The sequence below is a fragment of the Micropterus dolomieu genome, linkage group LG14, assembly GCF_021292245.1.
Source record: "Micropterus dolomieu isolate WLL.071019.BEF.003 ecotype Adirondacks linkage group LG14, ASM2129224v1, whole genome shotgun sequence".
NCBI classification, from domain to species: domain Eukaryota; kingdom Metazoa; phylum Chordata; class Actinopteri; order Centrarchiformes; family Centrarchidae; genus Micropterus; species Micropterus dolomieu.
Genome location: NC_060163.1, coordinates 13,568,143 through 13,591,868, shown reverse-complemented (window position 1 = coordinate 13,591,868; position 23,726 = coordinate 13,568,143). Strand labels below are relative to the sequence as shown.

The window sequence follows — 23,726 nt, the reverse complement described above, 5'->3', positions numbered from 1 at the left end:
GGAGCTTAAAATTCGAGTTGCCAGGTGACAACCTCGGAACCTGAATGATTTGGAGGCTGTCTGCAGGGAGGAGTGGGCCAACATCCCTGCCGAAATGTGCACAAACCTTGTCACCAACTATAAAAACCGTTTGACATCTGTGCTGGCCAATAATGGCTTTTCTACAAAATATTAACATGCTGTTTGTCCAGGGGGTCAAATACTTGTTTTTCCTCATCAGATGGTTATCAATTTTAATAAATTCATATGATGTGATTTTCTGGAATTTTCTTTGGGATTCTGTCTTTCACTGTTAGAATGTACATATGATTAAAATTATAGATCGTTGCATTCTTTGTAAGTGGGCAAACCTGCAAAATCAGCAAGGGGTCAAATACTTATTTCCCCCACTGTATGTGGAATAATGAACTTCATTACCAAAGTGTTAATCAGAATGGATGTGTATTATTTACTGATAACAGCTGTAGAGAAACCACTTAGTACATTTGGTTTATTTAGTTTATTCTATTTTGAGATAGCTCATTGTGAAATTTTTCACATTTCTTGTTAGTTTGTCCTTTACATATTTTTGCATTTTTTGTATTAGTATTATTATTTTGTATACTTATACATTACACATTTTTGATCCCCTCACTTTTTCTATATGTATATATATCTGTACTGTGGTTAACCCTAACCCACCATATTTTGTGGATGTTCTGCTACAGATCCGGCCCCCATATCCGATATAAAACAATAAACAAACATGAACAAATATTACCACCTTGGCTTATTTACTTAGCTGACAATGTGGTGGCCTATTCTTTTCTTTTGTATACAGATTTTATTAAAAATGTGCTGCTTTGCTCTGCCGAGTGGGTGAATGAAGGGACACTGCTGGTGGTGCGGCATTAGACTGAATCAATCTGGGGGTATTATTATATTATTATTGATGCCTGATTGATGGCTCGTGTCATGCTCCAGCAGTGACCCTGCATGCACAACATGTAATTACATGACCAAATAATACCAATGACACAATGTAGACCTTACATTTTAGGCATTTGTACAAAAATCAAGATATGTGTTCATTAGTGAGCTTTAGAGGTGCTGGTAGGTGTATTTTGTTACTTTTGGACCTAGCCACGCTAGCTGTTTCCCCTTTATGCAAAGCTAAGTGAACCGGCTACTGGCTCGAGCTTCATATTTGACAGAGTGGTGTCAATCTTCTCATTTAACTCTTAAGCAAGAAAGCAAATATGTGTAGTTACTAAAACATCAAAACATTTCCTTTAAGCAAAAGGCTAAATCAAGAGATGCAAATAGATGATTTATGGTCTGTTTCTCTGTCAGTAAGTTGTATGGAAAGTAATTTAATTCTCACGTTTGTAATGATGCCATCTTCATCCTTGGATGGGTGGACTACACCAGCAACATGCAACACTCAATTATAATGTGTAATAGCTCTTTTCAGAGCAGCTTAAAAGCTTATTTTTCATCACCACTAAGCAGTGTAGGGCACAACTGATTGTATTGCATTTTAAACATTTTAAACATGGCTCCAACCAGGGCTTTAGTTGTTCCCAGCTAAATGAAGGTCTGTTTGTGTTGGGGCTGTTTATTCTAATTGCCTCCTTGGCATGATGCCATCCTGCCTTCAATAAGTTTTTTTTCCTTGGCAGCTGGTATGTTTTCACCAGCCCAACAGGGGAAAATGTGACCACGAAGTGACAGAACATGACAAAGAATTACCACAACACAATTGTAAAATCACTGTTTTGATCAAATTGTCAGAATATTTGACAGAAGAGAACAAGGAAAATGTAGTTTCTACCAAGGTAGAGATGTTCCCATCTTGTATTCATAGACAAACTCTCTTGGTCATAGGTGATTTATGTGAATATAATCAGCAATAACACGACGCTGGCATATCCATTCATCTGTTATAACAGTAAATAAATGTGACAAGGGCTTGACAGCTTGCTACAATGCCAACTTGCGGATCAGGTGCTTCTAGCTTTTGTTTATGGACGTCAAGCGTGTGTTTGTGGTAATTGTGGATGTCTAAGAATGAGCCAGAAAATGCTGCAAGATTGTTTTGTAATTTCCATCTCAAAAGAGATGTTGCTTCCAGACTTTCAGTCTGTTTTTCATAGTCTGCTCCACACATATTTCTTATGTGGCGTCCAGCCAAGTGTAACGTGTTGAAATTAATTTCTTTGTGTCTCTAACTTAATATTTGTCTTTTTAAACCAGTAAATTATCCTTTACCAATAATGGAGTACCCCGTAGTCCTATAAGTTATATAATTTTATATATATATATATATATATATATATATATATAAATTGTGTTGTATAAAGTGAGCAAGGAACTTTTGACAATATTCGTCGCTGTCAGCCAAAGCTGAGGGAGGAGTAGGATTTACTAAGAGATCAACAGTGTTAAAGAGAAATCTAGGATTGTGCTTGTTGGTAGTGATAAGAGTAGATAAAAAGTGTGTCTAGTGTTTTTTCACCATGGTATTATAGCAGATTAAAAGTTCTTTCATAGCTATGAAGTGTACTTGGAGACCAGATTTCTTCCATCTGCGCTCGGCTTTTCTACATTCCCGTTTACAATTTCTAATAGTGTCATTTAGCCAAGGCCGGTGAGCAGATTTTGTGTTAGGTTTAGCTTTCAGGGGGGCTATAAAATCTAAGGTGGATGAGCATGAAGAATTAAATGAATTAACTACGTTAATTGTATCAGTCAATTGGGAACGATTTGGTGTTGATTTAAAATTCGTGTGCACTTTGGCTGGGGTTTGACAGTGTTAGTTGTCAGCATTTCACAGAAGAACATAAGTTTGTGATCAGAGACCGGCAAGTCCATAACTTAGTTTCAGCATTTGCACTTCAAAAGTAGAGAAATCATTACAGAGAATGTGGTTACACTAGAGATGCTTCTTAAAGACACTTATCAGACCGCCACCACGACCACTCTCCCTTGGATGACTGAAACAATCATACTCTGGAGAGCACAGTTCGACAAGCAGGCTGTGATCCCCAGGGCATAACCAGTTATAAACATAAAGTCTAAATCAGTTGAAGTGATAAGATCATTCAGAATAAAGGTTTTGTTCGAGAGGGAACGTACATTTAAAAGGGCCATCTTTAGTCGTTTGTTCAGGGTCGTGGCTGGCATTGACATTGGAGCAGAGGATTTCAGGAATCATAAGACTCTCTAAAACGGCCCTGTGCTGATACAACAATGTTGTATTGAAAGGATTATAGGTGGGAGTACTAGCGTCTAGTGTCTATCCACAAGGGGGAGTTAGAGGATGTATACTCTGTATATGTATGCATATGCATATGCCTTTCCCACCCACAGATGTGTGCTCGAATCCTCCCACCTACACAGCCAGCAGTTCCAGGAGCAGTTACAAGGTTAGAGCAGGGATACAGCAGGTGTGCTGGAAGAATCAGGGAATAATCTAACCAATGCAGTACTGTGTTAGGTGAGATCCTCACTTTAATGTATAAAACGTAATAACATAATATCAGCTCCCTTTTTTATTGGTGAATGTGAGTTTGTCTGCCAAAATTTTTTTCCTCTTGGGAAATTATGCTTAAAAGTAAGGTGATGCTAAAAAAACTGTTCATGATTCAATTGAAATCAAGGGCAGTGTTTCATTTTGTCAGAAGTCGATTGAAAATATTTTTTCAAGGGCTGGCAAAGTCATGTTTTCGTCTGATGTTTTATGAAATATTTTCATCTGCCAGTGAACTAAAGCATTCACTGTATAGTTTTGGTATTCAGGGTCACCAGGTTTTTATATAAATTGTCACAAAATAGTGAAAAACAACCATCACAGTTTCCCAGAGCCCAAGCTGACACCTTCACACTTTTTTTGTTATATAATTTACAATGATCAACAAAAGCAGTAAATCCTCGAAATGTAGAAGCTAAAATCAGAGAATCTTTGGCATTTTTGCTTGATACATCATGTTATCTAGATCGTTTATTTATCATTATACAACACACAAGGTTGTACAACAAAAAGAAAGTTTGTTGAGCCTTCATTCTACACACATATAACAGATAATTACATGTACGTTAGAATAGGGTCAAATAAATTTAAAAAACAGTATTTACATTTGTATACATGTATACATACAGGTATACACCCAGGAAATAATTCTGCAGTGCATTTTAAACAGCAGCAATAAGATCCAGTCCAAGTGAATAATGTGGCACAACTCAAATACCAGTTAATCTAATCTGCCAGACACGTCAAACGTAAACACACTGGGAGAGACATTGGTGCTGTAGGGTTGCCATTGTGACAAACAAGGTGATGGATCCTATTGGACAGATGTGGTCAGTGCAATCTCAGTTTTAAATGAATGCTTTATGCCTCAGTAATGAGCAGCTATTAATTATATTGAAACTTCAGCTCAGTAATGGGTTGATTCATCACTGTCAAAGCCTGGATGGCCGGTTGCCCTTTTCAAAATGTGTTTACACTCAGAAGTCATTTTAAATGAGAAATTATACGCTTTACTAAGTGAGCTCCAAGGCACTGAAGTGTGTATGTAACCTCACTCTGCTTTCTAATGGCATCACAAGAGGTCAGGTTTTTGCTTTTAAAGTCTTGTGTATGTATCAACATCCCTTTTTCTGTAGCTCCTGCCAGCAGCTGTCACAATATGTGTCTCAAATGTAATTCTTATGTGCAAGCCTGTGTCATTTAGATGTATCTCTGTGGAGCAAAACAATTCAGAATTCTGAGGAAAAAATCAAAATTGTGAGGAAAACCCTATTTTATGAGAAATCTTTTATCTGCATTTTTAAAAAAGGGGATTCTTCTACGAGTCACAATGTGTTTTATTTTCCATTCCCAGCTGTGATTTTTCACCTTGGCCATACGAGAGGAACAGAAGGACTCCAGTGGAGAGATTTCACTAGCTTGGTTTTCCCTCCCTCCCTGTTCTCCCCTTCTCTGCACCCTCCCGGCTCCTCTGAATGATTGAAGCCATGCCCCTCGTTTCTGCAAGCACAGGTACAATCAAACATATGCTCAAGCTACTTCTTCATTCTCTCTGATGTGTTATACTGTGTATATATGATTATAAATAATGCAAGTGCTAATATATCAGGCAGATATTACTGGAGCTTGTTGAATAATATATAGTAATTTTATATTCTGTAATAAATGTTATTTGTAAATCACTTTTCTGAACATCAAACAACATAAACACAAGAATAAAATAAGGTTAAAACTGTAAAACAACAAGAGTGGGGACAATACAATCTAGCCAACATATTAAATATTCATAAAAACTTCCCTATAAAGGAAAAGTTTTAAGAAGGGATTTGAAATCTAATAATACCTAATAAGATAGACTCGCACAAAAATAGGTCTGGTCACCTTTAGTCACAAGCCAGGATCTAGGAACAACCAGAGAGCTGATCTCTATGATGCCCAGCCACAGAGGGAGTCAATAATTCCTTTTATAGAATTTGTAGCAAAGCCATTTAACGCTTAAAAGTGATCAATAAAATTTTAAAACCAACACATAAAAAACACAGGCAGTCATGTGTTTATATTCGGGCAGCAGCATTCTGCACCAGTCGGTGAAGCGAGCTCTGACTGATGCCACCAAAAAGTGCATTACAGTAGTCCAGGCAAGGGGGGAAAAAGCCTGTATAACCTTATGTAAATTAGTTGGAAACAAAAATCTGAAATCTAATATCTAATTGAGCTGCAAGAACCACGACTGATGAACATTCTTCACTTGAGCATTTCACTTGAAACAGATATCTGAATCAAATATTTCTAGGATTATTGCAGCTTGCTTTCTATTTTTAACGAAAGGGAGCCGAGTTTGCTGTGAACCAGGCTGGTAGAATTTTCTGGACCAATAGCCATGATCTCAGATTTATCGTCAATGTATTTTTAAAAAGTTTTGCGATATCTAGCTTTTTATGCAATGCTTTTATTACTGTAATGATAATGATGGAAAAGCTTCTATTTTAAGTTTCAACAGTGGCCAGATTATTTTTTTATAGTTCATGATAGAAAATTGGTGGATGGGTGATACATAACTCTGCTGCTCCTGGGTTTTATGATCTATAGGGCTGCATGAGACTCTGGCCCTGCTCACCTCTCAGCTCCACCCTGATGCCAACCATAAAGAGGACCTGGTCTTCCTCAAAGACGTCTTCAGTGAGAAAAGCCTTGGTTACCTCATGAAGGTACTGAGGATATGTCTGAGAAGATGTGACTACTTGAAATCAGGATTTCTGGTCTGGCTGTGGGACATTAATTGGTCACACACTGTGTTAAAAACAAAGAAGGGTATCAGAACTTACTGATACTTCTGTCTCTCTAGAGATATAATCTTTAAAACTACATTTAATCAGCTTACCACCAAATGTCATGTAAATAAGTCCCCCTCTGTGTGTGTATGTATGTGCATGCATACACGTCTTGTCATTTGTTGTACATCCCAGATCCATGACAAATTGAGGCAGTATGAGAAACACAGCCCGACTCCAGTTCTACACAGCGCCTCCTGTCTGGCAGAGGATGTAGGTGCAATCTTTCCTCAATATTTCAAAGCTAAACTGAAGCTGAATATTAAATAGTAAAAAAAAACATGTTTAAGTAAACATTTATTGTAATCAAGCAAAGGCAATTTATTTTATAAGGACATGTCAAAATATTAGATTTTCTGATTCAAATCATTAGTTGGCCGAAGAGCTTCAGAGTGGAGCGATGGAGGACGATGAGAGAGAACTGCTTCTCCTGTTGAGCACTCCTCACCTCAAGGTGCACACTCACACATACATTCTCTCTTTACTCAAACATGCACAAACTAATGAATGATTGACAGCGTCTCTTTCCTTTCCCATTTATCCTCTAAGTTGATCATCTGTTACACAACACCAGCGTCAGAGCTGTCTGAACCCCTTCCCCCATCCCCTAGACACAAGACAAGACTGCGTAATTACTCTTATCAAGTGATTATGTTCGAATTATTGGCTTTCTGGGGAGCAGGCAAGAGATGACGGCTGTGAAACCGGAACGCTCATATGTACAGGCAGTCACTGAAGGAGATGCTATTCCTCCTTTTTTCTTTGTTTCTTTTCTCCGTGACTTTGCTTTTCTACATAATCCACTGCTTGTCTCTGGTGTATTGTTTTCTTTCCTGCTGTCTTTATGGTGGTCATTGTTCAAGCTCTTTAATCTTACCCTCCTGTGCATTTGTCTGTGTATCTTTTCATAAAGGCGGTGCTGTCGGCCCACGACACAGTGGCCCAAAAAAACTTTGACCCCGTGTTGCCGCCAGTGCTGGAGGATCTGGATGACGACCTGGAGGAAGAGTCTGTCAAGATTGTCCGCCTGGTGAAGAACAAGGAGCCCCTAGTGAGTGCCTCATCCCACCTGAACACATAACAAAATGAAAGCTCTCCCTTCCCTCAACAGCTGATTCCTATGCCCTCAAGTGAGGCTTTATGACTCCATTTACTTTAATGGAGCAGCTTTGAGGCTTTAGAGAGCTCCAGATTGTGAATGTCTGTTCCTCTCTGTGATGCTATAAAAAACTCCATTCTCAAGGAAATCCTTCAATGAAAGGACAAAACATTGATTTTGTGTTAACTTGTTGAAGTGACATAAACTGCACAACTTAATATATTCTGAGTCAAGTTAGATCCAAAGGTGACACAAATTTGGAAGTTTAATGCCAGTGATTCAACCTGCTGCTTTTCTTCTGTCACATCAATACCACCTTATTACTGTACGCTGCAGCTACAGTTGCAAACGTGAATAGAATCTGTACCAACTAACCATACAATCACCTCCTAAGTCCTTTAAACTATTTACTTTTATGATTGCAAAACGTTTCTCGATGATACAGTAATAAGAAATGATACACAGAATTTTACGTTAAGTTATTGATCTTTTCAGCAAAAGCCACCGTACTGCACACACGGAGCAGCTTTTTACCAGTCTAGCAGAAGATTGTTTCAGTTCAGTGACTGAAGATTAGATGTGGAAATCTAATCTATTGTTATTGCGCCTTTTCCACCAGGGAGCGACAATCCGGAGAGACGAGGCGACAGGAGCTGTAATTGTGGCCAGAATCATGAGGGGAGGAGCAGCTGACCGCAGCGGTGAGACAAACAGCATTCACACATACATCATAATGCAAATGTCAGTTGTATTCTTCTATTTCTCTGAAAAAAATGAATGGAGAAAATAATCTGAAGTGTAATCATCTTTTTTCCTTATGTGGAACCAACCGGATTCTCTTGTGTCTGCATATATGCAAACGAGAAGTGAGGAGATTATGTTGTGTAACCCCATGAACTGTCAACAGAGATCAAATCCTTGAGATTAGTGCCACGAGATTGCATATTTTGAGATTACAAACCAGGGTTGCTTCTGGCTGTTGCCATGGAGATGTTATTGACTTAAAGCCAACAGAAAATTGTCTTTTTCTTTGGTTCATATCTGCGCATCACTAAAAATACTCTTGCTGCTACTACTTAGTGCTACTTCATGTACTGGAATTTTTCTTTATTTTCTTTGTTTTTGAAGGGTCATTTTCAGTTGCCTTGTTTTGAGGGTGTGTGTTGTGTCATGTGTTTCCAGGTCTGGTGCATGTAGGGGATGAGCTTCGAGAGGTCAATGGAAACCTGATAACCCATAAAAGGCCAGATGAAATTAGTCAGATCCTGGTAAAGTAAACAAGCTTTTCCACATAGCATCATACTTGTTCAGATACTGTATGATCACTGTGGATGCAGTGCATGATGTTGCTGCTCTGATGTTTTTGATCAGTCCCAGTCACAAGGCTCCATCACACTGAAAATCATTCCAGCTGTTGCAGAAGAAGACAAGTTGAAGGAAAGCAGGGTGAGGACTCCTAAAGATGTATAATACATGTCTAACTGATTTATTCATTTTCCAAATGAAAACATTGTGTTGCCTGTTCTTACTGATGATTTGCACCCACTCACGTTGATAATCTCATTAGAAGAAGCAAAATTGATCGCTTGATAAATGTATTAAAGGATGTCACATTGATCGATTAATTAATCTCACTAGCCATTCATTTGGTACAAGCCAGCTGTACCTGGGCCTTATACATAAGCTGTCTCTGTGGGCCCCCTTCCTCTCTTGATCCATGTCTCTCACTCCTCTTTTGAAATATTTACAAATAATTGATCCAACAGCTTTAGACATGAAGCTGCAGTGGTTATTATGGTAGTCACTAATGTAGGGCTGACCCTGAATAGTCGAAGATTTGATGCTTTGATGGGAGGAGCCTAATTCGACTGCCAATCTCACAGTCGAAGCTTCGCAGCAAAACAAGGATCATGCCATTTTGGCGATATGGGGGTGCTCAAAGTCTGATTTTACATAGAACTACCAGTTTTCTCCCAATTAGTTAATATACAGTACTACTACTACTTGAAATAGTAGTTGAAAATCTTGCCACAATTCAACCCTCTTTTCTCAACATACTGTAGCCTTCAAGTACTGTGTGATATGTTTGGTTTGTTTGGAGAAAATGATTTTCTGCGACACCTCAATGTCAAACGATTGCTTGCAATAACTTTTACAAACTGAGGGTTCATGTGGTTCATGATGTTGATCGATATAATGTCATGACATTGATGCTGATTGCTATGATGCTGATTTATTTATGAATTGGATTAATTTATGTTATACAATGCAAATACTGTGTGCTTCAAGCTAGATTCCTGCATGAGTGCCTACAATCGAAATAACTGCTGTCTTGGTTATGCTTCCTGTTCTTTTGAAACACATTAGTCAAAAGCAGTTTTCCCTCAGTTAGCTTTCTTTCTCTTTCCTTTTCTTTTTTGCTAACCTGATTTCCCTTTCTTGGGGAAAGACATACAATGAACATTGGTGCTACAGCATCAACAATCGTCTCGATTAGCTGCATTTAGAGACGAATCCTGGTGCAGGGGCAGACTCAGGCGTGCGGGAAGACAAGTTGGCTTAGGGGTTCTGCACAGTAGAAGTGCAAGCATGACACAACTGTGTGTGCACGCACTTGCACACTTTCCTTCAACACAGAGTGGTTACAAGCATGGTCGTATGAGGTCACCAATGTCCGGACCTCCATAATTATATTTATGTGTGTATAAATAAAATCATTCGAATAAAAACCAATGATAACACAATCAACTTCATCCTCCTGCTCAGTTCTGAGCTCTATTAGTGCATCTAAATTTTTAGATGCTAAATGTTGAATTCTGTTTCTTCTGCAGAGTTTCCTCTGTCCTGTCCTGTCAAGTTTATAACTACAGTTTTTAGTTTTGCTGCATAAATGTTCTACGGTGCTCTGACATTTCTGTGCCCATGTAAACGTTTAAAATGACTGACATCAGCCTCTCTAATCATGAAAGTAAACCGTTCAAGAAAAGAAGAAAACTCATATATCAACACAATAAAGAAATCACCTGGAACGTTAAAAGTACCGGTAGAGTTGGGATAAATCTGAGAAAATAATTAGTTGGATTGGGGCAGGTGGATGATTTGTGCGTACATGATTCAGATATTGTAAGTCAATTCGCGCATCACACCAATGTAGCTCCTATAATCCTGACAAAACAGTACAAACAGCTTCTGACGTCAAATTATTAGGCTATAATATTAAGAGCATCCACTGCATTAAGCACTAACCTGCTGTATTTTATGTTGTCATATAGTAATAATAGTGCCCAAATTATGAAGTCTGCACATGTAATTTGTTCCTCGCTGTCAATAGACATGCTCGGGCAGACTAAACTATTTTGTGCCTTTTACAAGAGTTAAGAGGGGCCTCAGCAAACCTCCAGAATTCTTTCTTTTCTTTTTATACAAAGTTCAGTCTCTGTTTTATTCAGCCTATTTTATTTTATTTTGACAATTTTAATTGATTGAATTAATAAAAATTTCTTAGCATAAAAACAGGAGAAAACCGCTTGGCTGGGCCGTTGTCTGAAACAAGCATGAACCTCAGGTTCTGTAAAATGAAGCCTTAAATCTGCATGCTGTCTAGTAGCCAGCAGGGGGCACCTCCACTGATTTATTACCACAGTAAACACTTTCCTAATGAGTTTATGGTTTTAATCACTACTTTGAAGTCTCCTTCAATAGCGCATGAAGTTCATGGTCCCATTTAGAGGAAAATAGATTATAGGGTATGCTTTAGGGCGTGTCTACCTTGTGATTGACAAGTTGCTACCACAGTGACCTGTTAGGTGTAGCAATGCATATCCCTTCCCTGCTCCACTTTCTCATCCAAATATGGCTATTTCTGGTTCCAAAAAACCAAGATGGTGATGGCCAAAATGCCAGCCTCAAGTTTAAAACGGTAGTCCACAAACCGTGACGTCACAGTGGCTACGTCCACTTCTTTCATATAGTCTATGGTCTGAAGCTAGCACAATCCACCTACCAGCATGTCTAAGGGCCGGATTATACTCGATCAGAACTAACTCATAAGATGTTTTGTCAGATCAAGTAGGAAATCAACTGTTTCTAGTTGTTATTTATCCATCTGAGAAGCATACTGGAGGCTTCAAGTTCACCTATTGTCATGTTTGTTTAGTTGGTACAAAAACCAAAGAGGAAATTCAACAGATATGGTTTTATATGGGGTTATGTGACTGGGAGTAGTGACTTTCTGAAGACCCAGGATGCTGTTTTCCACTGTTTCCGGTCTTTATGCTAAGCAAACTGGCTTCTTGCTTTATATTTAATGGACAGAAATGACAGTGGTATGGATCTTATCATCTAACTCTGCAACAAAGCAAATACTTGCATATTTTCCAAACTATCAAACTTTTCTTTTTAAAATTACCATCGCTAACAGAATATTCCTGCTCCCTAAAGGTCTACCTTCGGGCTTTGTTTGACTACACACCGTATGAAGACAAGGCTACGCCATGCCAAGAGGCGGGACTTCCTTTTAAGAGGGGGGACATTCTTCAAGTTGTTAGCCAGGAGGACGCTACCTGGTGGCAGGCCAAGAGGATGGGCGACTGTAACTTGCGTGCTGCCCTCATCCCCTCTACACAGTTCCAGGAGAGGTAGTGATCATCAACTCTGGTGTCGAATAGAATTTGAAAATGTCTGATTAGGCCGCCTTTTTCAGATCAGAAAGAAATCTTTCCTCTATTGTTTTTATTTTTCTTCCCAGGCGCCTGAGATACAGGATGAAAATGGGCTCTTTCCCTGCCCCTGTGCCCCCCAAAGCTCCTACATGTAAGGCTATTTCACTGCTGCAATCAAAAATTGTTTCCCATAACCTTCAATGTAACTAATATAGAAGAAGCTTAGATATACAGACAAAGCTTGTTTTGACTAAATGTAATCCAGCCATGGAGGTACACAAAGAGAGATTATGAAAAGAGAACAGGGGATCTGAGGTTAATCTCTCTAAAAAAATCCATCCATCGTTTCATTTCTTAATCCAATTTAAAAGTAAAATGAAACAAAGTGGTTTGAAAACCTACAGGTGGTAGTTAAGTCAGTTATTTTCTTGTATCTACTCTATCTGCATTATAGCTAAACCCCCTAACTCTCACTAAGCTTTTAAAAAATATATAGTAGAAATGCTGAAATAGGATTGTTTGGAAAGTAATGTAATTGTATGAATGTAAAACATGTTGAATACTTTTTGTTTATGAAGAATACTGATTTATGTAAAAGCCCCATCTTCTAAAGACTTTCTTTATTAAATGCAAATATTTATAATAAAATAAAGCAGATAGACTGGCACAGATGCAATTTATAAATGCCATTTTAAGTTTTCTAGTGAATTTGAGAAAGGGGCAGAACATTACAGTACAGCAGTTGTCTTATTCTATAACTCTGTATAGTGATACTTTGTGTTATTCCTTGCATTGCTAACCTCAGATGATCGTGCTGAAAGAGGTACGTGGACAAACCCTCATGTCAGAATAGGGTTAGGGTTAGCCTAACCCTAAATAATGCTACACTTCTCCACAATGTATCCCTCTCCTTTTTTATCCACTACAAATACCTTTATACCCTTTAAAATCTTAGTAATGTGTTGCAATGAACCTGCTGTGTTATATAAAGTACCCCTCACATCAACCTCCCCCCTCTTACCCTGTCTTCTCTTCCTGCACACCATCCTACAGAAGACTGTGACAGTGAGGGTGCTCTGAATGGAAAGGACATAGGTGAGGAGGCACAATCAAGTTTATACTAACCACTGCAACATCACATTTCTGCTCAATCTGTGTGCTAATCCATCCCTTCTCTTACAAACTACTTGTTGTGTTATTGTTTTGATTGAATGGTTAGGACAGGTGTAAGCTTAAAATCTGGATTAACTGGTTCATTATTTGAACTCCTTGCCAGATTTAACCCCTCACCTCAGCCTTAAATACAGAAAACCATTCACTAACAAAGACTTGTGTCTTCACGCTTGACCTGATCTACTGCTGCTTCACAGCTCAGTTAGCAATCTTAACACTTTGTTCACCAGGCTTCCCGGCTGCTCTTATTGGTTTAATGTGACTTTGCTTCTATGGGTTCTTTGTGCCTAAAAGCATTATCACAGCGGTTTTGACCTGGCTGGGCCTTATTTTCACGTCTTATTCCATCAAACAGATTGACTCCTGTCAAAGTCTCAGACACACACTCGTAAACATTTAAGTGATTGCTTCATTCTTTTCAGCATGCTTAGTGAAAAATAAAGGAGGTCATGAATGAATGTAAGAATGACTCATTACATAATATGCGGTATAGCATTCATACAGCATTTATAATGCACTTTTATTAAGTGTTACAAAAGTTTGATAATAATATATAGACCGATTGATTTATTTTTAGCCATGCTAGCAGCATAGCTCTAGGGATGGCTCTGTCGGTCGGTCCAACACTTTAGTCCAGACTGAAATATCTCAACCACTACACCAGGGATTACCATGAAATTTACTTTAGACAATCATGTTCCCCAGAGGAAACAACCTAATAACTTTGGTGATCCCGTGACTTTTCCTAAAGCGCCACCCTCAGCTCAAAATGTCATACTTGTTAGCATGCTAACACGCTAAACTAAGATGTTGAACGTGGTAAAACTTACCTGGTAAACATCCATCTGAGCATGCTATGTGAAAGCACAACTGTGTCTAATGAAAGCCTCACAGAGCTGCATAGCCCTGTTTAAGCATTTGCTTCATTAGCAGCATCAACAGGCAAGTAAAAAACAAGTGCCTCTACAGTGACACAATTGTGATGAATTTGATTTGAATTTGATCTGTTAGATGGACAAAGATGTGGACTTCTGCTTTAACAGTCACTGATTTTTCTTTATTCTTAAACACATCTGGTTTGATTAGTGTGTTTGTGGGTGGATTTTCATTCCCTTGCTTTGTATTAAAAAAAGCTCACTACTTGTGTGTGTGTGTGTGTGTGTGTGTGTGTGTGTGTGTGTGTGTGTGTGTGTGTGTGTGGACTTGTTAGTCTAGCGGGCTTTTTGTGCAGTACGCTACAGCTAGGAGCTGCTCGCAGTGTCTTCATGGCCTCTCCTCACGCTACATGCTTAAAGTGCTTTGTTAGTGTTTGGTGAAGAGGTACACACAGCATGCATGGCTTCCAAGCTTCTGTTCTGTTGATGAGATTTAAGCTGATTGAATAACTGGTCTAATATGAGCTGTAGTTTCTCCCAAGAGTAAGGCAGCCCTTGCCTTCTGTGGCCATGCTTTCTCATGGGATTTTTACTCAGGTACTCTTAATGATTTCTAATGGTGTTGTTCAGCGTGTCTGTGTTGTGTGATGTATGGCACAGGATTTTACATGTAATCAGGCAGAGTGTGAAATACTCTCTATAGGCTTTGAGAGGGTTTATTGTGTGGATCTCAGCCGATCTTACATTTGCATGTCTTTTACCACAGCCGGACTGCGCAGAAGTTTCCGCCTCAGGAAAGATCGCCAGTGTTCACCAGGAGAACCTTGCACTCCGGATGCCAATAACACAGAGTTCCTGATTTATGAAGAAGTAACACAATATCTGCCCCGCCCTGGTGAAAGGCCTCGTCTTATAGTACTGATAGGTAGGTTAACTGAAGAAACTATTGAATATACTGGTCATTTTAGAAAAGTGGTTTCTCTTAGTTACACAAGGCAAGACATTTATGTATTGACATCTCTTACCACCATAAATGTAAAGAGTATTTCCTCTAAATAAGACCTGGTTCTGTCGCATTAAAAGAAGTGGAATCAGGTGTTTTCTGAGAGTGGTCCTTCTGCATGCAGATATCTTTCCTCAGCACATGATCATCTTTTGTATAACTGTCTCTTCAGTTATTTATTCTGTTATATATTATACGATCACAGGTTCCCTGGGAGCTCGGATCACTGAGCTCAAACAGAAGGTGATCGCTGAAAATCCTCGACGTTATGTTTTGGCTGTGCCTCGTAAGTCTTTTTTGCTTTTTACTTTTCTGTGTCTGAGAAGTGTTTGATGCACATGTTTACATACCATACACAGGCTCTCACTCACATATCCATATAATAAGGGTACAAAACACAAACTCAAGAATTGTATAACTTGTGCATGAATCAGTGCAGCATGTAGCATGAATTCCCGTTAAAAAAAGATCAAGTCACTATGAGTTTATATTATTTAGTTAAAGGATCATCAATTAATGACTGTTAACCTACAGTTGCTTACAGTTACTTCCTTCATCAATTTAGATGCTAATAAATTAGCTGGAGTCCAGTTACATAGAAAAGATCATTTCAGGCCCAGTTTGATGAAAACCGCTTCATATCTGTGAGAATCTGTACCGCTCTGCTTACAGAGAGACTGAATAAATGCATGGGTCTGAAATCGTTGACTTGTGCATTAGTTATGCATGTTTTGTAACCTTATACATATAAACACTCAGTAATTATCACCCTCACCCTGTCTTCCTGCTGGCTGTGTTTGAACATGTGGCCCGAAGACACTACTCGAGCCAGGAAGAGTCATGAGAGAGAGGGAGTGGAGTACCACTTCATCACTAAAGCTGCTTTCGAGGCAGACATCCAGAATGGCAAGTGAGTATTGGATACTGAGTACAAAATCTTGTCAACCAAAAAATGATGTGCTACAAATGGTTTACTCTATATTTAATAAGAAATGGATTAACTGAAGCCTTCCGAAGTGTGTTGTTACTTGTTGTTACCGATCTGTTCAGCCAGTGCCTAATACATTACAGTTCTGTACCTGAATGATTCACGATGGTGCTGTATTTCTGCAGATTTATTGAATATGGGGAGTATAAAGACAATCTGTATGGAACCAGTTTGGTGTCTATTCAAAAAGTATTGGATCAAAACAAGGTCTGTCTGGTGGATGTGCAACCAGAGGTAAGTATCTAAACTGACACGCAGCAACCAAACACTTTTAACACAACACATTTTCTGTTACATTTCTTAGATCAGTGATCAGGACCAAAAATATCAAATATGTTTTGTCTAAATGGTCACCTCCATTTTATTTTATGAAACTTGGATGGCTGCAACTTACATTCAATCTCAAAGTCCCTGACAGTTCGTGCAGAATGCAGCAGAAAAGATTTCAATTAGTGCAGAAGTCGTACTTTTCAAATTAGCATCACTAATCTGACAGTTAAATTAGAGTTGCTAATATTTTACTTGTCACATTTAAAGCATGACTAAGTCTGCATTCCGTCTAGAAAGTGGAGCAGTTCACTGTGAACTGAAGGGTGCTTTCAACTAACTCGAGTTTTATCGGCTTTTATGATTTTTCTTCCACACTTGGACTAACATTTTTAGATCTTGTAAACTGCTTTTATGAGGAATTTAGGGTGTCATATAAAGAATATCGTCACTAATAACTTACATTTGGTAGTTTGTGCTGTATATGAAATCCTATTCAATCTTACTGTGTTTCCCCCCCACACACACGCATTCAGGCACTGAAGACTCTACGTACCGCTGAGTTCAAACCGTATGTCATCTTTGTAAGGCCTCGCATCTGTGATAGTCAAAAGAAACCGCTTGGCTCCTCTTCCTCCCTCAGCTTAGCCATCACGGTGAGTTACATGAACCCACTGCCCACAAGAAACTTGAATACCTCGAATAACCTGTGTACGTATTAAAATACTGCTCTGAATCAGCATCTCTCCTCCCTTGTGCTGACAAGGAGGAAGACTTACAGGAAATGAAACAATCAGCCAAGCGGATGGACGAGTGCTACGGCTGTTGGGTGGACTATATGTTGGTAAAGGAGGACCCAGTCAGTGCCTTAGCTGAGCTCCAGGTCGTACTGGAGAGGGTGCAGACGGAGCCTCAGTGGGTGCCTGTGTCCTGGGTGAGGAGCTAGCCTGCTCGGGCTTCATTGGTTCAGATTGGATCAGCTGACCCCTGCATGTGGAGGACAGCTTCTGATTGATGGATTGATCCAGTGTTTACTGCCATACTAACCATTCCACAAATACAGGTCTGTGATAGATGGCCAAGTTGAGTCAGTATCATAAATGAACATCTGCAAAGACTGAAAGCTGCTTTTTCCATAACTCAGAACATAAAGCCTTTGTTTTAGATTCTTCAGTGTAAAATGACACTATATTTCAACTTCACGGCAGCAGTATAACAGCTCTGGCTGGCATGTAGTACAAAGATCTGCAGCCAGTATGATTAATTATGAGACATCTACTGTAATAGTGCCATATCGTGCAGTTAAACAATATAATTTTAAAATGAGCAAATAAATCTGCTGACCATCTGCTCATGCTGGAGGCTGTCCTCGTGTTACCTGACTTGATAAAAAGTCTGAATTAAAAAAAGAGAAATGTGTTGAATTTGTCTGTTGGCGCTGCTATTTGAAGACATTTAATTACTCAGAAATAAAGCTCACAAGCCATCCAGTATTATTTGGTTGAAACCATTTACTTTAGAATGAGTTATGTAACAATTATAAACCAAACCATAAACAAAAGAAAGGAAATATACATATGTGTTTGCACTGTGTGCAAGAATACACAAGGCCTTTTTACTTCCACAGCTTCTTGATCGACATGTTCTTCTCATTGTCTTTCTGCATCACCTGATGAAGAGAACAGGGAACAGTCTTAATAGGCTGGTACTGGTATTCATACTCATCATTCGAGTATAAGAATGAAACTTGACGATAATGAGGTGAGGGATTAATGAATTTGAAATAATTGGAAGGATAGCCCTTGACATGTGGCATCTCATTTTCAGCGGAGTCCTAAATGGTCATCTTTATTGTAAGCAGTGGTTTGAAAAAGGCTCTGAAAATACAACAGATACTGAGCCAAGACACAGTGCAAGTGAATGGTTATACAAACCTTCGCCACAGCCATCTCAAAGTCCTCCTGGTTGACATGAACTCTCCTTTCTCTCAGAGCATACATCCCTGCCTCTGTGCAAACACCCTGAAAAACAAAGACACAAGACAATTAAAAAAAGACCTGCTGTATATTACCTTCATTCACCCAGCTTCCACCATTTAGCGGACCAATTCTCACCTTAACTTCAGCACCAGAGGCTCCAGGCATCAGCTCTGCAATCTTCCTCAAATTAATGCCACGCGTTAGGTTCATCTTCCTGGAGTGGATCTTCAGGATGTCCAGACGGGCCTATTGGTAAAAAATAAAGATAAGCTCAAACGAACAAAAAAAGCACAGCATGTACAAGTGTGTGTATTTACTGCACAGGTGACTACCTCTTCATTTGGAGGGGGGAACTCGATCTTCCTGTCGATCCTGCCTGGCCTGAGCAGAGCCGAATCCAGGATGTCAATACGGTTGGTGGCCATTATGACCTGAGAGAGAAAGTCAGTTTTAGTCACATTAAAACAAACTAACATTTATTAATTAGTGTACTTGAATTATTAAGATATATGATAATGCTTTTGTACTGTGTTGAGAGCAGTTCCCACCACGAGAAAGCATTTGGCGACACATGCAAGGAAAGACTCCCTTTCAGGAGGTCAGTGGTTACAAGAAAGAGCAACAATTTTACATATCTGGCATTTATAATTTGTATATAAAATTCAATAAATTGTTTAACTAATATAGTCCAGACTGAAATATCTCATTAACACTAATATACTACTGAATACTAATACTACTAAAGATATATGGTTAAAAGTGTTGATGTGTTTGTCAACAAATGTCACTCCTACTACTGAAAAGCACCCATAAGGATGCTGGTAAATATGAATAACAGTTGTAATAATGTTAAAAATAAAATAATGTAAATTATGTGTTCACAGAAGAAGTTATACTTGTTGAAAATACTGTAAATAATACAGATAAAATGTCCTGTCATCTTATAACTGTATTAGGTGTTAATTCCTTATATTTTATTAATGCTACAGCTGATACATGTGGGGTTACAGAAACATACTCTTAACTGAGGAAGGGGCTGCCCTATGCACAGTTTAAAAACACATTTAAGTATACATAATAAATAAAAAGCTATATAATAAAACATATACCAGAGTACTCTTATCTTAGTAAATAACGTAAAAAGTTCAAAACAAAAAGATACAATTATTTGATGGTGTGTGATACCTTGATGTTCTTGGTGGCCTCGAAGCCGTCCAGCTGATTGAGCAGCTCCAGCATTGTCCTCTGCACCTCACTGTCACCACCTGAGCCGCCCTCCAGGCGAGAAGACCCGATTGAGTCGATCTCGTCCATAAAGATGATGGAGGGAGCGTGTTCTCTAGCCATGACGAACAGCTCACGCACCATACGGGCACCTGGCACAACAGGGAGGGGATCAAGGTTATACAAACTACAAAAATAGTTTCCGGAAATTTCTTTGATTGCATTATTAAGGACACAGGAGCTCACCCTCTCCAATGAACTTCTGGACCAGCTCAGAGCCAGACACCCTGATGAAGGTACAGTCGGTGTGGTGAGCCACAGCTCTGGCCAGAAGGGTTTTCCCTGTTCCTGGGGGCCCGTACAGCAGCACACCCTGCAAACGTTCAAAGCAAAACAGACATCAGAACCATCTGTACACTGAGAGATGGAGACAACGTGACTAGAGCTGCAACTAACAATTAGCAAATTTCCAGAAAATATATTGGCAACTATCTGATCTATCAATCGTTTCAATAACTTTTCAAGGAACAATCTCAAAACTTCTCTGGTTGCAGTATTTCGAATGTGTTGAATTGCTGCTTTTTGTCTGTTTTATATAATTGTAAACTTAATATTTTGGGGTTCTGGACTGTTGCACAGGCAAGACAAGACATTTGAAAATGTCACCTCAGGCTCTAGGATAATGTGCATTTCCCCACAGTTGCGTTTTGTCTTATGGACCAAATAATTAACTGGGAAGACAATCTGTAGATTAATCGATAAAGAAAATAACTGATTGTTGCAGCCCAACATATCACAGTTGTCAAGTAAGATCTTTGTATCGCAAAGAAACCTAAGCAGTCTCTTTTTTATTTTTTTTTGCTAGATGATGCAGTTTGGACATTTCCATAGGGTTTTGCTAGAAAATATTCTCAACCCTAACAGAAATCTGAAATCTCGAAAATAATCTGAAAATGTGAATAAACCAAAAACTGTCTCATACAAGGCAACCATATACAGAGAGGCTAGAGACATTCCTTTATCTGAGAGGCCATGGTTTGTGTCACAGTGACACCACCGTATCTGCCTTGCTGAAATGTCTCAGCTTCAGGGACACACTTTTGAATTTGAACCTAAACCTTTTATCTGACCCCTTACAAAGGAGGCAAGTAAAGAGGAATGTCTCCTTTAAGAATTTTAAAAGAGTGTACACTCAGCTCTCTTGTCAATCAATCACCCACCTTGGGCTGTGCAATGCCTAAAGCCTCAAACAGCTCTGGGTGCTTGACAGGCAGCTCAATCACTTCCTTGATCTCCTTGATCTGCTTATCCAGGCCACCAATCATTTCATAGGTGGAGTCTGGCACCTTCTCCACCATCATAAGGGATACCAGAGGGTCCACCTTGTTGGGCAGGATCTTGTGCAGGGTGTAGCTGTCGTTACGCAGAGCCACGCGGCAATTTGGAGTCACCTGGTGCAGAAGTAACAAAGGGATGTTAGAATACTTAAGGTTTCTTAGAGACTGACCGTACAGGGAAGCAAATATGGCTTGTTTGATTTCAGTCTTGTGCTACGGTGGTAACTATTGAAAGGCATAATATTTGTTTTGCAAGTGTCGATTTAAGTACTCTGCCATGCAACCATTATTAACATAACAACTATAATACTAACATCATTGATGTCAATGTTCTTGTCCACATCCACAACAAATTTTCCTTCTGGGTGCACCTGAAAGGGAGGACACATATTCATTTAAACTGTCAACTGGTTATCAAAATATAGTGAGCTACAAATAACAAGAACACAGCATACCTTGACCAGCACTTTCTTTTTGTCCATGACCCTAACCACTTCTCCTACGTACGACCCCTGCTCCTGTAGTAACTGTAGCTCCTCACGAAGGAGGCGCACTGAAAGACAAAAAGTAGAACTTTAATAGTTTCATCCATGGGGAACATCTCTGTGCAGCTTTATATAGGATCTAAGGAGATAATATTGCAAAATACGCTGATGTTGCAGTAATAAAGAACCGTGTACCTTTGGCATTGAGCTCATTCCTCTGTGCCTGCAGTCGTCTGAGATTCTGGCTCTTATCATTCACTGTCAACTGTTGAAAACAAAACCCCAGCACTTCAGGATTGACAGCCAAGCAGAAACTGTGCAATCACATTATGGGCTGAAAGTCTGCATGTTTATTATTTTCTAACCTGCAACTCTTCTATCTTAGACAAGTAGTACTGCCGGAGACCTGAGCCACCTTTACTCTCCCCCATCTCCATCTGTCAAAGGAAAAAAAAAACATCAACCTTTAAAACACAGGCATCAAGTGCTCTTCATGGTTCTGAATCTATTTAGACCATTAACTTAGAGTAAGGGTGCAGGTAATGACTTAAGATTTCATTATCAATTTATTTGCTGAATATTGTTTGGCCTGAAAACGTAGGACAATTGTATAACGCCAAGAGATTTCCAATTTAAAAATATATAAAAAAAATAAATAAAAAAAAGCAGCAAATCCTCAAATCTGGGAAGCTACAACCAGTGAATATTTTTTTGGTTTTTGCTATAAAAAAGGCCATTTAAACTAGTACTCAATTGCTTAATTTCCAGTTGGTCGACTGTTAACCTAATAAATAGACTAACCAATTAATTTCAAAGAAATGCCAAATTACATTAAAATCTAATTTAATATCTGTGAAAACTGACTAACGTTACGTTAACTCATCGAGTCTGATAACGTTAAATTAGTGCTTAAGTGTTGAGCTATTTGACATCGGAAAACCACAGTTATCCAGAACAAGTTTGTGCAACAATACAATAATAAAGTGGGCTAAAAGTTAACGTTAACTGCGTCTCCATAATAACTTAACGTTAGCAAGTTTAAGTGACTAAAATTAACGTGAAGTTAGCTATTGTTAGCTGACTCTAATTGAAACAGATATGGAGATGTTGCTTGTTGATCCTCAAACTATTTGTCATTTCACGTTGTATTTAGCAGCTGCTGTTTATTGTAAATAAATTATATTGTAATATAATAAATATATATTGTAAATTGTAAAAAAATATATAAAACTGTTGCCGACATATCACTGCCAGTCATTCAGAGTAGCCATCTCAAGCTAACGTTAGCTATCCATGCAATTGACAGAGAGCCTTAGCTAGCCAGTTCTTTAGCTAGGTTAGCTACAATGAGACAGCAAACCGGCAGCATACTAATCTACACATTGTTTTGAATGAAGTAACATTTCAGTATTTACAGCACAGTCGCACAACAATGCATTCCCACAACTGATTCAAGAAAATGATCCGACTAAAGCATAACAGAAACGTTTCTTTGACAATACACAAATAAAACCAACAAAACGGCAGAAAAATACACCTACATGATCAATCCCGTCGACCTCCATGTTGAAATTTTGTGCTTCCGCTAGAGGAGAGGCGTATTTCCGGAAGACTTCTTCTACAGGGTATTTTTTATCAAAGATAAATATGCACATCGCCACCTACAGTTCTTTAAATAAATACACTTTGCTTTTCAGTCCCAACCTCAAACCATACAGTCTATGCCTCAAACTTCTTTAGCTCTGAAAATGGCTTAAATGTTATCATAACACCTTGAAATATTTTTTAAAGGTTAAAGTTTTAAAGGTTAATTTACTCGCTCAAACAAATCTGACATTTATCATTTAAATCTTTGGTCATATCCTTGCTTTGTATTAGTTTTTTTCAATTGCTAACATGAATTGGTCAAATTACTACTCCACCACCTCCAAAACACTGTGTATTTGCAGCACGTTTTTCAAATGCTAACAACCTGTGTCCAAAACTGTTACATGTCACATTCAAAACAGAAAGATGACAAATACCCTGCATTCCTGCAGCAACCAGACTGAAATATATTTTAAAAAAATCTTACGTTTGCGTCTATGTGCATTGAGAACTGTCTGTAGTTTTTGGAATAAAGTGTGGGTTAGAACTGCAGACTGAGCGTCAAGCAAGAAATGTGCTTATATTTCAGCAGAATTGTTTCAGGTTGTCGGGACATGAATTACAGGTTGTGGTCATTGTGGGTCAAGTTTCAGTGTTACTGTGTAAACAATTGAGAAAAACTGTAGAACTGAAATTTTAGGCATTA

At 38.8% G+C, this 23,726-nt stretch overlaps 2 protein-coding genes across 6 annotated transcripts in view; one reads left to right on the top strand and one right to left on the bottom strand.

Annotated features, from left to right (window-relative positions):
* Positions 1-17,904, top strand: part of LOC123982998 (MAGUK p55 subfamily member 3-like) — a 23,145-nt gene extending 5,241 nt beyond the window's left edge. The window contains exons 2-20 of one of the 5 annotated variants that reach the window (XM_046069053.1): positions 4,866-5,023; positions 6,101-6,219; positions 6,478-6,555; positions 6,716-6,796; positions 7,256-7,393; positions 8,061-8,142; positions 8,624-8,709; positions 8,813-8,887; positions 11,882-12,078; positions 12,189-12,253; positions 12,908-12,925; positions 13,156-13,197; positions 14,676-14,747; positions 14,917-15,075; positions 15,359-15,439; positions 15,970-16,063; positions 16,267-16,375; positions 16,945-17,064; positions 17,175-17,904. In XM_046069053.1, coding sequence (XP_045925009.1) covers positions 4,987-5,023; positions 6,101-6,219; positions 6,478-6,555; positions 6,716-6,796; positions 7,256-7,393; positions 8,061-8,142; positions 8,624-8,709; positions 8,813-8,887; positions 11,882-12,078; positions 12,189-12,253; positions 12,908-12,925; positions 13,156-13,197; positions 14,676-14,747; positions 14,917-15,075; positions 15,359-15,439; positions 15,970-16,063; positions 16,267-16,375; positions 16,945-17,064; positions 17,175-17,354 — 1,833 coding nt within the window. In that variant the 5' untranslated portion in view covers positions 4,866-4,986 and the 3' untranslated portion in view covers positions 17,355-17,904. The remainder of the gene's footprint in view (positions 1-4,865; positions 5,024-6,100; positions 6,220-6,477; positions 6,556-6,715; positions 6,797-7,255; positions 7,394-8,060; positions 8,143-8,623; positions 8,710-8,812; positions 8,888-11,881; positions 12,079-12,188; positions 12,254-12,907; positions 12,926-13,155; positions 13,198-14,675; positions 14,748-14,916; positions 15,076-15,358; positions 15,440-15,969; positions 16,064-16,266; positions 16,376-16,944; positions 17,065-17,174) is intronic. The other 4 variants (XM_046069050.1, XM_046069049.1, XM_046069051.1 and 1 more) reach the window with 4 other exon arrangements.
* On the bottom strand, positions 17,900-23,056 carry psmc5 (proteasome 26S subunit, ATPase 5). The gene is made up of 12 exons (XM_046069054.1): positions 22,975-23,056; positions 21,799-21,870; positions 21,629-21,698; positions 21,404-21,501; positions 21,263-21,319; positions 20,832-21,062; positions 19,858-19,984; positions 19,573-19,763; positions 18,720-18,818; positions 18,523-18,633; positions 18,343-18,429; positions 17,900-18,077 (listed from the first exon to the last, which is right to left on the bottom strand). Exons 1-12 carry the CDS (start codon positions 22,996-22,998, stop codon positions 18,024-18,026), a joined length of 1,221 nt encoding a protein of 406 aa, XP_045925010.1. The 5' UTR covers positions 22,999-23,056; the 3' UTR covers positions 17,900-18,023.
* Positions 23,057-23,726: the final 670 nt, after the last annotated feature.

Bases quoted from the DNA above. Each gene is read 5' to 3' on its own strand.
- psmc5 (XM_046069054.1), bottom strand. From the start codon at position 22,998: ATGGAGGTCGACGGGATTGATCAT. The intron at 21,871-22,974 runs GTAGGTGTATTT...TTCCTTTGACAG, and splicing joins AGGTCGACGGGATTGATCAT to ATGGAGATGGGGGAGAGTAA. The intron at 18,819-19,572 runs GTATCACACACC...TTTCTCTCTCAG, and splicing joins AGGCCACCAAGAACATCAAG to GTCATAATGGCCACCAACCG.